Genomic DNA, 13,943 nt, shown 5'->3' with positions numbered 1-13,943 from the left:
CTAAGTATATACCATTTTTATTAAAAAATAATTATATATTCTAATTATTAATTCAATATAATTATAATCATATATATAGATATGTCCCTTACTTCACTTCACTTTAAAACACTAACATAACTGTCCCATGTCGAGAGAGTAGTAACTGTCTCTTGTCATAGCTTTTTTGTTAAAGGCGACTTCTAGTTCTATTTATTTTTGCCATAACTTTTGACAACTTCTGTTCCAGTTTCAATTTTGACCCGTTTTATTAGTTTTAATTCTTTTAATGGTAAAAAATTTTGACCAGTTTTATTAGTTTTTATTAGTAAAGAATCGGGGGTGCTCAAATATTTCACCACAGATCAGCATTCAAATTCCCTATATATTGATGGGTGTATTGGTGTGAGTTCTTCATAGATTTCAGGTGGGCATTAACAGAGCGTTTTGCATCGAGGTCTGTCCTCCTCTGTCATGATAACTCCCTTTCCCTTTGTGTGTTTTTATCAAATTCAGTCTTTTGCTGCTCATAACAGTTAATCATGAAAGTTTCTGGCGCTGCTTTTCTTAGTCTGATATTGATGTTTTTAATAATCAATTAGGAAGTTGTTAGCTGTGACTCTTTGAGTATTGAAGTTTTTAGTAGCCAATCATTAAACCTTCAGCAGTGTATTGTGCCATCTAATAATCAGGCTTTTTAAGAGTAACTCATGGCGTTCTTATAAGCGTAATTGGTTTCTGAAATTATTTCATGTTTTTGTTGGGATCATTGGTGAAGTTCTATCTCAGCTTTCCGATTTTTAAAAGCTGGTTTCTGTGTTCTGGTTAAGTGAATATTTCACGAATTTAGAGGTGGATTTTCTAAATTTTGAAAAAAAATTGGTAATTGCGTCAGTTTCTTTCTTAAGTTTACTGATGGATTTCTCAAAATTCTACGAGGTTTAGGCTGTTGCCTGCCCATGGAACCATGAACTTGTGTTTTTGTCTCTGGATTTTATGAGTTCTACAGGGATTTAATCATATTTTCCCTCTCAGGAACGTGTTTCTCTGAATTCTATCGGTTTAACCTCATCGGCCGATGGATTTGAGTATTTGCAATTTTCTTTTGTCCAGAGCCCATTGGGTCATGGTCACGAGTGCTTCTTCTCCATTTTAGACCAAGAATTCCATTGAATTTCAGTAGTTCTGATCTACTTTTGCATTGCGGGTTATGAATCCAAGTGCTTTCTTGGACATTCCTAATATGGTTTTCTTCTTGGCTGCCATTTATTTCAACATGGAGTGATATCTTACTCTGGATGTGTTATTGCAGACTTCTTGTATATCCTCCTCTCACTGAGCACCATGGGAAGCATTGGAGCTGATGGAATGACCTATGGAGAATACACCTATGAGAATCTGGATAGAGAGCTATAATGGCCAAGTGAAAAATTGAAAATTTCCATCACTGGAGCTGGTGGGTTCATTGCCTCCCATATTGCCCGGAGATTGAAATCTGAAGGGCATTACATTATTGCCTCTGATTGGAAGAAGAACGAGCACATGACTGAGGATATGTTCTGCAATGAATTCCATCTCGTCGATCTGAGAGTTATGGACAATTGCTTGGCTGTTACGAAAGGAGTCGACCATGTTTTCAACTTGGCCGCAGACATGGGTGGTATGGGATTCATACAGTCTAATCACTCTGTTATCATGTACAACAACACCATGATCAGTTTCAACATGCTTGAAGCTGCGCGAATCAATGGTGTTAAAAGGTGAGACCTTGGTTTGTTTCTGCACATTGGCTTTCCATTTCATTTCTGGTTGATGTCTGTTTTTGTTATTGCTTATGATTATGTCAATTTATATCCATTTTAAACTTCTCTCTATCAAGCACTAAGTCAAGTATGATAACTTCTTAGAAGTGCAAAAGCACTATTCTAGAATACAAGACTATGTACACTTCAAATAATTTAATTCCTTTTAATGCTCTCCACAGAATCTTATTATTGCAACTTGAAATTACAATGCAATCGGTAGTGCAGATAATATATTTTAGTCCGACCGAACATCAAATTATTTCTTCTAAAAACATAACCATTTTACTCTCATGGTCACAGTTTGTTCCGTCGCTCGACATGGCATATTTTGTTATAATCTATTTGTTTCTCTGCAGGTTTTTCTATGCTTCTAGTGCATGCATTTATCCCGAGTTCAAACAATTGGAGACCAATGTGAGCTTGAAGGAGTCTGATGCTTGGCCAGCTGAGGTATGTAGCCATATATTGCTTTAATACTCTGGTAATGCTATTCGGTGCTATTTCACATAGCATTTTGGGTCAAAAGGCAATGTAAGAGCTGATACTGAAATTTGTTTAAGAAGAGGCTGGAAATGTAGTAGCTGTGTACAGAAATTTGTTTAGGAAGAGGCCGGAAATGTAAGAGCTGAGTACTGAAATTTGTTTAGGAAGAGGCTGGATGTTTGATGAAAAGCGTTTACGGTAGTCCTGACTGATTTCAAGGTTGCTTTTGAATGTTTAGCTAATTGAAAATTCAGAAGGTTACTGTAAGAGTACACCTCTGAAGTAGGACACTCTGATTTGCCAGTGGTACACTCTAGATATATCGGGGCCTCTGTAACTTGGAGAAGTGATGTAACTCCATAGGACCTGGTTTATCATAGGAACTGATTTGTTAGTTACTAGCTTGTGATTCCTGTACTACAATTGTTAGATCCAGCCTGCTTCCCCAGATACAAGAATCGTCTTATGCTGGATTAAGCTGTTATAGCTCATTTTCACTTAAACTGTTTAGAGACTAATGATTTGATTGCTCTGTAGCCTCAAGATGCCTATGGCTTGGAAAAGCTTGCCACAGAAGAATTGTGCACACACTACACCAAGGACTTTGGTATAGAATGCCGGATAGGGCGTTTCCACAACATTTATGGTCCTTTTGGCACATGGAAGGGTAAGTTATGAAAATTGTAATGATTGTAGGATGCTCATATTTATGTTCCCTTTGTTGATAAACTCATTTGCCACTGCAGGTGGCCGTGAGAAGGCTCCTGCTGCCTTTTGTAGGAAGACAATCACATCTACTGTTAGATTTGAAATGTGGGGAGATGGTGAGCAAACACGATCCTTTACATTCATTGACGAATGTGTGGAGGGTGTCTTAAGGTACCAAAACTTGAATGGCTTTTGAAATTCAGTTTTGGATCTAATTCTCGCTACCTGTTTATTCAGATTCATCTTTGTTTCTTCTCAGAAATCTTTATTTTGATATGCCAGGTTGACTAAATCAGACTTCAGAGAGCCAGTGAATATTGGCAGTGATGAAATGGTCAGCATGAATGAGATGGCTGAAATGGTGTCAAGCTTTGAGAATAAAATGTTGCCAATACATCACATTCCTGGGCCAGAGGGTGTACGTGGTCGGAATTCTGACAATACATTGATCAAGGAAAAGCTAGGCTGGGCGCCAACCATGAAGTTGAAGGTAAGGTTCTAGCCATTAGATTTTCAGATTGTTAAACTCCTTGCAATGCATTTTCCCTTGTGCATTGAAAGAAAGATGCAGAGTCACGTTTGTTTCCTTTTGTTTTTGGCAGGATGGCTTGAAAATTACATATTTCTGGATCAAGGAACAAATTGAGAAGGAAAAGGCTCAGGGAATTGATCTCTCCATCTATGGGTCTTCCAAGGTGGTTGGCACTCAAGCCCCTGTTCAACTAGGTTCTCTTCGTGCTGCTGATGGAAAGGAATGAAGACCAAAACCTAGATCTCTGGTTAAGGGGATAAATAATCAGTCATTTTTTTATAAGGCTGGCAAGATGGTTAGCAGTTGGAGACTGCAATTTTCAATTTTCTCTATTGTTTATCTGGGAATGGTAATAGGGTTTTGAGAATTTTAATGTAATTATTAATAATTTTTTGATGGATGGTAGGGATTTAATTTAAACGGAAAGTTGAAATTTATCTAAAAGGTAGTTGTGCTATTTTTATTTTTCAATACAATAAAAAATGTCATATTTAATTTTTATTTATGGCACTAAACTCTTATTAGTCAGTATTGCTTTACTATGTTTTCTTGTTATATGTTCTTTTGATGTAATTATGCTTAAAATAATTTAAAATAAAGTTATATTTTAGTTAATTTTTATGATTTTTTTGGGCAATATGAGATATATCATATCAGTATTTTCCAGTCATTTAATTTATATGGCTAAGCAAGTATAAATGACTATAAAAAATGATAAATAAAAAATTACGATAATACTAATTTTTTCCTATTATATAATTATAACCCATGTACATGAGTATCATATCTCTTTAATAAGTACTTTAATTAACTACTCTATTTCCAATTCATCAACGAAAGTAACATTTAACATCTACCACAAGCCACATTGGAAAAATCAAGGATATACCTAATACACCACTTTAGTATTCTAAACAAAAATGCTTGAACATAATCAATATATCAGTTCAATATATCAGAAGTTGTAAACAAAATGAAACACTCACAATAATGAGGGGAAGAAAAAGCAGATAAAAAACGTGGTAAGCTTATATGCACCACTCTTCTACAACATCCATTTTGACTAAACCATTTTGTTCGCTCACTGTCTTATCCTCTTCCACATCATTATGACTAAACCATTTTCTTTGCTCACTGTCTCACCCTCTTCCACATCATTATTTGGGATGCAATCCCAAGTCCCCATTCCCACTTTCTTTAGTGTTATCACGTGCTTTACTAAAAACCCATTAGACTGTTCGAGGGATTTAAGCTTCCCTATGGATGCAACAAAGGACACCCCTTCGAAAACAGAGTCACACAAAAAAAAATGTTTACTCGTTCTCATTAAATAGATCATAATTACATCACAATTCTCTCGCATATGATCACGGCTTTGTATACTCATTGTGTGGCTAAAAGTGATTTTATTCCTCTACTCTATTTTACTATACATTTTGCTGGTTTTACACTTCCAAGGTACAAGGTATGGTAGTGTTTGTAATGCACCCACACAGTCTTCCCTTAATAAAATCTCCTTTATTCAACCTATCATATTTCTAACGATGATTTCAGTTCATCTTTTAACAACAATGATAACAGAGCTTGCATGCAAATACAATTGTATAATTCATATCGCTTGTACTTGGAAAAGATTTAAATGTGAATATTCGAGTACTTTATACAATTAATTAATCCAGTTACAAAATCCGTATGTTATGGACTGAATTCATATAATTGAATATAATAATATAATAAAAACATAACATAAATATAATCACAAATGTTTATCTCTGTTCAAGTCAATGTCCTCATTGAGTAGCGATTCACTGCCAAATTGTATGATTCAGCAGTCAATTTTTCCTCCGAGTAAAGCCATGATACCCTAGGGTGAAGGAACTCCTATGGGTTTTTAATCTGGCTTTCTTAGCCCAACCCACAATGCCCTCAAAACTTATATCAGCTAGCTAGATAATATCAAACTCAACAAGGTAACTACTCCAACAATCACACTGTCCCACAAATGTTTATATTTTCTTCTCTACATCTCAACGCAACACTAGGAACCCCTTCTGTGTAATGTAGTGCCTGGACAATTTCCCTTTCCCTCCAGTTTTCTACTGCAGGCAAGAAAATTTTGGTCTTCCATTTGTTCTATAGCAATTCTTAGAGTGGAATACCCTTGGCTTAATACATGGCACAAGAATACGGTGTTAGATTTACAACTTGCTCTAGTCAATTTTAAAATCTAGCCAACCATGGTTTACCCTGATAACCATCCCGGTTATCCTTTCGTAAGATCAACAATTTCCCCCTTCACCATAGGCTCACACTAACCTTTCATCATGTAATTCTATGGTATGTTTTATAATGATGGCAATGGTAACTTCATACATAGATTCCAATAACCAAGGCCCAAAATAACCACATAAACGAAATCACTTTGGATGGAAGAGCAGGAAGATAATGGAAGGGCTCTCTCAAGAAAATGCACAAAATATACTCTCTTGCAGGGACAGCAACTGCCTTTCAAAAAGTCTCGTCAATTTAGATCAAGCACTAAGTTGATAGGTTAGGGAGATCAATTTAGATCAAGCACTAAGTTGATAGGTTAGGGAGAACTTAGGAAAAGAGACAGCAAAAATAACAACAAAACGTTTTCTCGTGAACCTCACTTTCCTTCCCCTCTTGTAGTATCACGATCCTTGTAGCAACCTTCTTTTTGAATATTCTTTACCATGGTAACATCCATCCTAGCTCATTGTATGAACTTGAAACCATGCATTACAATGGCTTGACACTGATCAATTCCATCATGTCATTTCATCTTATTCCTGATTTAGTATCATATATCTCTCCCCCTTGGAATACCATCATCCTCAGTGCTCTTTCCTACCAGTATGTAGTACAACAATGATTCCTTATTGTCTCATCATTCTCTTTTGTCATCCACAGCGGTACCATCTCCATTGGTAGCTTGTATTGGTTGGTAGATTGTATTGATTGGCTTTCTCAAACAATAGTCTTTCAATGATTATGTATTGTTTCACCATTATTTATGGTCATCTACACTGGTACCAATGTTACCATCTCCATTGGAAGTTTATATTGGTTGGCTTTCTCAAACAGGTACAAGTCTTTTATTGATTCCGTATTGTTTCACCATTCTTTGTTGTCATCTAAAGTGGTACCATTTCCGTTGGTAGTTTGTATTGATTGGCTTTCTCAAACAACGAGCCTTTCAGTAACTTGAGATACTTACACGACCATCACAATCGTGCTAATTACCCAGTACAACCATCAAAGAAAAGCATACTTGTCACTGTGTCAGATCTATTCACATGCAATATCACTCAAATGCATAACGGAATCACATATAACAGTTGTACAGGATACAATATGTTCTCGTGGACCGGTACCTATATGTATGAATGTATGTCCGTTATTACTGGCTGCCACAAGGTTGGTTCTGCATACTGTCTTTCATGGGCACATTCAATCCTTGCTAGATGCCCATCCACCTATTTCTTATTGTGGGATTTTTTTTAGTGTAGTCTAATTACTACATCTTTGTCTTTTTCTGGTCAATTTTATCTGAAATTTGCCAGGGAATTTTTGGGATGGTAAGTTTCAACTATGTAATCTACGGTGTTTTGGGATTTTTCTGAGTACTGAATCTATTTATGCATTCAAAAATACATTTTAAACAATTAAACTTCATGATTTTTACTGAAATTTATATTGTCAAATTTCAACCCAGAAAAAATATGTATGATCTTTACCAAAATTTATACTGCCAACTTTCAACCAAAAAAATCTGTAGCTTAAGTTTTTTGAGCCCAAAAATCTGTAGCTTAAGTTTTTTGGGCCCAACATCCTCTGTTAGGTTGTAACAACTAACAAGAGGCCTCTACATAGACTTGCAACCAACATATTGGACTTATTCAACATTCAATCCAAATTGTTAGAGGTTCGTCATTCATTCTCCAGTCTCATATGATTTTAAAATCTCATACTCCATCTTTTCTGCTTGCTCATTATTTTATATTCATTCTGTACCGTTTCATAGAGTCATTTCAATGTGCTTTGGTTTAAAATATGTTTTTTTTTAGAGAAATCTTCTTTTTCATTTTATTGTGCAGTGCTAATAGTATATTTATGCATTTGATTGGTAGATAAGATAAGCTAATTATATTTATGTCCAACTAATGATCACAAAGTAGGTCACAGGGACTGTTGAGTACAATGATGTCCATAAAATGCGGGAGAACCAACGGTCTCCTATAAAAAATACAATGCATTAATATAAAAGGTACAATGCAGGAACATAAAAGATACAATGTATGAAATGCCCTGACGAAGAGGATCAGACCCATCTCTCCTAACATCCAAGACTGACTGAAGAGCACTGAAAAAAATCCGCAAAGTTTGTTGGCCTGATGAAGGGTCAGTGGGAGGTGCAGACTGTCCACTAACTCATTCTTTGGGGGAGTTTGTGCATTGCTGAGGTCTGGAGGACCTAGTCCGTCTCCCAGGGACGGATCTGAGCCGTTTAGATGTTGAGGTCTCGTGTGGTGGGGTGAGGTTCCACAGATTCTCATTGGTCTATATTCTAGATATGAAACGGTATCAATCGTTCTCTTTGTGCCCTTTCCTGAAGGTAGTACTCTGAAAAATGTCGTGTTCCTCTGTGTGGGGTCTAGTCTGATGGGAGGCTGAAGAATATGCGCTCGGAACCTGAGAGTCTCCTGCATATATAGGGCCAAACATTTCTGATCGGGGTACCTGAAAAAGTCTATAAGGGTCTTAGAGTCTTTGAACAAGCAATGGAACCTTCCTCTAATCTCGTAGTAGATAGGGCATCCAAAAATAAAGTGCACCTCGATCTCTACTTCCTGTAAATGATATACCTGACAGATTCTGTCTGGTCTATCATTCTGGTGGTCCGTCTCTACCCAAAGTCTATGAGAACCTACTTTGAATTGGTCTAGAGGAATGCGAAGAGCATGCATCCAGTGGTGAAACATATACTGGGGTCGAATAATGAGCCCGTCTCTCAATTCCAAGAAGTGCTCAGCATAGAATGCCATCTTTGGGTGCAACCCTCCCAGAGGATTGACCCAGGTGACCTGGATGAATTGCCTGTAGATGTCTTCCCTGGTGATCTTGTTCAACTCTTGTCTAGTAGGTAGAAGGTGACCAGGAGCATCCAAGGAATATCAGAAAGGAGGGAGACGATCCAACTAAATGCCCACTAACTCTAAGAGATCTAAAACTCCTGTAAACCAACAGCTAACCCAGCCCAAGGGAGTAGAACGAGCAATAGTCTCAAAAGAGCAATATGCCAAGTAAGGGTAATGGTCCCTACTTGTTATCGAGTCTGGAAATCTCCACGATGCAAGAATGAGACCAAACTGAAAACTGTCTCAAGCCGAAAGGGTTGAGCTCCAAACTCTGCAAGGATGATGTGTCGAGATAATGTCTGTTTCCATCTAATGATGCAGCGGAGAAGAAGAGTTTGGACTCTCTCAACTGAGGCCTAATCCAACTCAAATAAATACGGTCCCCAAATCTCTGAGCCATATAGAACAGTGGGACGAATCAAAGTGTCCATGAGGCTCATCTTGGACGAGATGTCCTAGAAGTGATGTCGAAAGCACCGTCTCTCGAGAAGGGCTAAGGATCCATATCCTTTGTTGATCTGAGGCTGAAGCGTTGATCGCAAACTGAAGCGGGGACTTGAGAATTGCACCCCCAAGTACGTATACGTGCTGGTGATCTCAACCTCCTCCCCTCTAAATAGGAAGTGAAGGTCCAAAGTTTTCTTCACCCCATTGAAGATCATAACCTTGGTTTTACCCTTATTGACCATCAACTGTCGAAGATCGCAAAACAGAGCTAAGGCATCCCACTGCCTCTGTAATCCTTCTGGAGATGAGGAGAAGAGGACCAAGTCGTCAGGAAAGAGTAGAATAGATATCATGACCTGGTGAAGAACGCAACCATCAGCGTCCTGGATATGCTCGTGTAGAAAAGCCTCCAACTCATCAATATAGATCCCAAATAGGGTAGGGTACAATGGGCAACCTTGTTTAGCCCTAATCGTGCTTCGGATGAAATTAGACATCCCATGAACCATGTGAATACAACCAAGGACGGACTCATATAGGCGTGTAATCACTGTCAATAGGGTCGCCAAGATGCCAATATCTCTGAGTCTCTGGAGTAAGGCTTCCCTCGGAATAGAGTCAAAAGCTTTCCGAAAATCTACGAAACAACAATAGACTTTCGAAGAGCGATGTCATGCCTCCTTAATCATGGCGCGGAGGGTGAAGATGTGGTCAATGGTTTGATGAGTTGGTCGAAAACCTGCCTGTCCCCTAGCTCTGAGTTGTCTTTGCTCAAGGTCACTGGAGAGCTTCCTATGTAGAATAGTAGCATAAAACTTCGAGAACATGTGGCCCACCATGATCGTTTTGTAGTTATTAGGATTTGAGCTGGAGCTTGATTTATGGATCGGATGGATGATGTGGTGTGACCATGCGAGTGGAAAACCTTCACAAACTACATGGTTAAAGAGATCAACCAAGTAACTAACCAAAGCACGGAAACCGTGTTTAAAGAACTCTGTTTGGTAGCCTTCCTCATCGGTTGCTTTGTTGTTGTTCATCACCCAAATGGCCTCTCTAATATTTTTGTCTGAGAATAGGTAACAGGAAGGGGGTGGGGAGGTAACATGAACTTGGCCCTACCCCGGAATATCATAAAGGTTGGAAGTGTGAGAGAACATGGATGTAGGGTCGAGGTTAGATGGAAGAGGGGAGCATCGGGGAAGGATGGTATGCTAGAATTGTTTAGGGGAGTGGGCAAGGAAAGCAGAAAGTTCTCGTCTTCTATGAGAGACAAAGAGTTGTTTTTTGCAACGAAGGAGACAATGGGAAGAAGTTTTGAGGTCAGGGTAAAAGGGTTGAGACTGGGTGAAGGCATATCGAAGTTCTCGATGTAGAGTCTTGCATTCATCACTGTACCATTTGTTCATGGGGCAATATCCAAATTTTCGGGAGATGAAAGTGGAACGAGTGGAGCGAGGAAAAGATTTGAGTGTTTCTTCCCAAATGGCAGATGAAAGATGGGTGTATTTAGTGGAAGCAGAATCAAGCAAAGAGCACTGGGTTTTTGATGGGAGCATCTTGCGTAAAGTAGAGGAGAAGATGTCAAGGTTGCCTTCATCAAATTGAAAGGTGGTTTAGGGTGGGCCCCGAGGGGAAGGATGGGGTGGTATGGGAGGGTCAAACTGGAGAGAGAAGGAAAGAAGTGCATGATCAGCAAGCGGGATGGGGGAGACCAAGAGATGGTGAATAAAAGGGAGCAAGTTCTGGCTAGCGAGGACATAATCAACTACACTTGCACCTCGGCCATATGGCCAACACGTGAAAAAGCGAGAGTCTGGGAAACAGGGAAGACCATTTAAAATTAACAACTCTTGTGATTCCCCCAACTGCAATAGATGCTTACCATAAATTATTGTGGGCCCCAAAGCATCATCTGATATCCGGTGAAGCCCAACTGAATCTGGATCTATCCCCTGGGTACAAAACATGTCCTCTGATCAATCGTGGAGAGGGATCTGGAGATCTCTAGTACGAACCTTTAAGTCACCTAGCAGTATGACTTCCCCAACAACAAAGTATTGGTTGATGCCGGTGTACAAATCTATAAAGGGGTCCCCGTTTGAGTCATTATGGATGGCAAATTAATTAAATCAATTTTATTTTAAATTTAGTTTAAATTAATTTTATTTGAAATTTAGGTTCAATTAACTTTATTTTTAATTTAGTTTAAATTAGTTTATTTTTAATATAGGTTAAAATTGATTTTATTTTTAATTTAGTTTTAAATTTATTAATTAAAATTTATTAAGTAAAACAAAAATTAAAACTAAATTAAAATTAACTTAATCAATTTATAAATATATGAAAACCAAGCTGACCTCTCCAACCCCAAGTTATCTCTCTGCCCTTCTATTAATAGGTTCACATTTTCTTGACTCTTCTCAAAATACAGATCTCATTACCCTGATGATGGACTCACCTAGCTAGTCCGAAACGTCGGTTTCAAAAATTGCTCACAGGTTTTTCCATTAATTAAAAATGGTGAAGAGGCCGGGGAAAAGTAACAAATTGCAATGTAGATGTCTCTCGGACGAGAAGCTCCAACGCTAACCTAAATCCACATAAACCTGGCAAAATCGTCTTCAACTACCACAGATACCCTGTTCCGAAGTGAGTCACTAGTGAAACAAGAAACTCCACTTGATCCTCTTACCCCTCCAAAACTCCTCGTCTCCTGCCTACAAACTGAGAACTAATGGTAACCGGTGATATCTGGGAGAGGTCGAACAGGGCTTGCATAAGTCTCGGCCACGAAGAGGATGTCCGCTGATTCGTGAGCGTCATACAAAAGTCCCGGCAATGACCAGAAAGATCCATTGCCATTCTAACAGCGGGTTGAGAAAATAATGAACACTAGATAGTTGTAATCTTCTAACTTTACTTTCCATCACTCTATAATCATCATCGGGTTTGCCTGTTAGGTAGAGTCCATTAATAAGCAAACCAAAGTTTTTTTGCTTCACAAGCCCTAAAATCCCATCGATAGCACCAGTGATTCCGAAGAAAAAATAGAGAGATGGGATCAACTCAAACACAAAAGAAGCCGTCCCCACATGATTGGTGTAACGCCTTGCAGTTTCATGCACGGGCGCGTGCGCCCTCCCGACGCGAAAATTGACTAAGGCAAAGAAAAATGCGATGGTGAACCAAGGCGCACATATATTATAAGGGGCGAATGGCGATCCGTCGTTTATAAGCAAGTCGGGCGAACTTGCTGAATGAACCGACCATGGGCGAACATATGAGATGGGCGCGTTGGGTGGGGCGGTCCCGCACCATGGGCGGGCCGACCACACATAGAGCGACGACCTATGATGAACGACGCAGTGAAATGAAGAGTCGGCCGAGAGAGAAGTCGCCACCATGGGAGCGTATATACACATGGGATGTGCGCTCATTTGGGGCATCGAATTAGCACAACTCTTCGCACAACAAGGAGTGCGCACAAGAGGTGCGAAGTCTACACTACCGCAGATCGCACTTGAACCGTAGTCGCATATGTGGATGCGCCTGCCGAGTCGGGCAAGGCAGGACGTGCTGATAAGGCGGTTGGGTGTGTGGTTGAAGTGCGGGTGGAGGGTGCGCCGGACGCCCACCCGCCGGTCTTGATACATTGTTGGGTTGTGAACGGGCGCAGGTCGTGCATGGGTGCGCCCACTCGTTGGGAAAACTTGTGTATGTTGTATATTGATTCGGTTGAAGGTTGAGGCAGACCGCCGTGCGCTCTTGCACCGGCGGGCGCCCGCCTTGTTTATGAACACCGGTGGAGCGCGACTCCTGGTCATTGAAGATTACTTCTCTTATATTATTGGCTTATTATTATCGTTGTTGTATTATTAATGGATTCCACACATTAGTAATGTTAATTCATGTTTATTATGAATTGTTGAAGGCGTAGTTCGTAAAGTTAATTAACAATGGATAAAGTTATTAACTTAGGCGGTGCCGCATCCGGCCAATTTAACGAAAAAAGAATTGGGGGCATGACAGTTGGTACCAGAGCAGGTTCACAGGTGGTGAAGCCGTTGCTTATGACAGGTGAAGCTGATTCAAGGTTGAAGAAGCTTGATGAATAGGGAAGAGTTATGGAGAAATCGTGGATGAACAGTCTGGGTTTCATAGACTTGATGGTTCATGGCAAGACCATTCAAGCTCTGGTGGACATGGGGGCCACTCATAACTTCATGATGACACGGTTGGCAAAAGAGGTTGGACTGATGATCTTCCCATCGAATGTGGAACTCAAGGCAGTGAACTCTAGAGCTAAAGTGGCGGGTTGCTACACGAAGTACCTGTGTAGATAAAAGACTGGAAGGGTTAGTTGGACTTCACAGTGATGGAGATGAACGACTTTGATATGATACTCGGACAGGATTTCTTGAAGGGCAACAAGGCTATTGTTGTCCCCTTCTGTGATGCGGTGGTGCTGGTTGGACAATCACAAACTTGGACTTTGCCCACTCATAGGCAAAGGAGGGAAGTCAAGGTGCAGCATGTTTCGGCACTGAGTTTGGAGAAGGATATGAAGGAATCAGATATGGAGACATATGCGGTGATGTTCAAGGATGTCGAAGGTGATGGAGTGGTGTTACAGGGAAAAGTGTCTACACAGAACTGCTTATCCCACTAAGGTGTGGTAGCTACCTTAGAAACAAACAAAGTAAAGCTACTTTCGTTTTTCCTTTATGAAATGTAGATGAGAGAAGAACAAAGAAGACCAACCTCTGTCTTGCGCTTATCTCCTAGTTCGATTCCTCTCTCTCTTGATAGTCTTTCGCTACTTGC

At 39.7% G+C, this 13,943-nt stretch overlaps 1 protein-coding gene across 1 annotated transcript; it reads left to right on the top strand.

Annotated features, from left to right (window-relative positions):
• The first annotated feature begins 1,325 nt into the window (after nucleotides 1-1,325).
• LOC149210792 (GDP-mannose 3,5-epimerase 2-like) lies at nucleotides 1,326-3,851 on the top strand. The gene is made up of 6 exons (XM_089394486.1): nucleotides 1,326-1,739; nucleotides 2,141-2,234; nucleotides 2,805-2,934; nucleotides 3,014-3,146; nucleotides 3,258-3,465; nucleotides 3,578-3,851. The coding sequence occupies exons 1-6, from the start codon at nucleotides 1,522-1,524 to the stop codon at nucleotides 3,731-3,733; spliced, it is 939 nt and encodes a 312-aa protein (XP_089250612.1). The 5' UTR covers nucleotides 1,326-1,521; the 3' UTR covers nucleotides 3,734-3,851.
• The last annotated feature ends 10,092 nt before the right edge of the window (nucleotides 3,852-13,943 follow it).

The sequence above is a fragment of the Pinus tabuliformis genome, chromosome 1_2, assembly GCF_031772625.1.
Source record: "Pinus tabuliformis cultivar Carrire ecotype Pingquan chromosome 1_2, CPIR1, whole genome shotgun sequence".
NCBI lineage: Eukaryota > Viridiplantae > Streptophyta > Pinopsida > Pinales > Pinaceae > Pinus > Pinus tabuliformis.
This window is presented reverse-complemented; position numbering and strand designations above follow the sequence as displayed.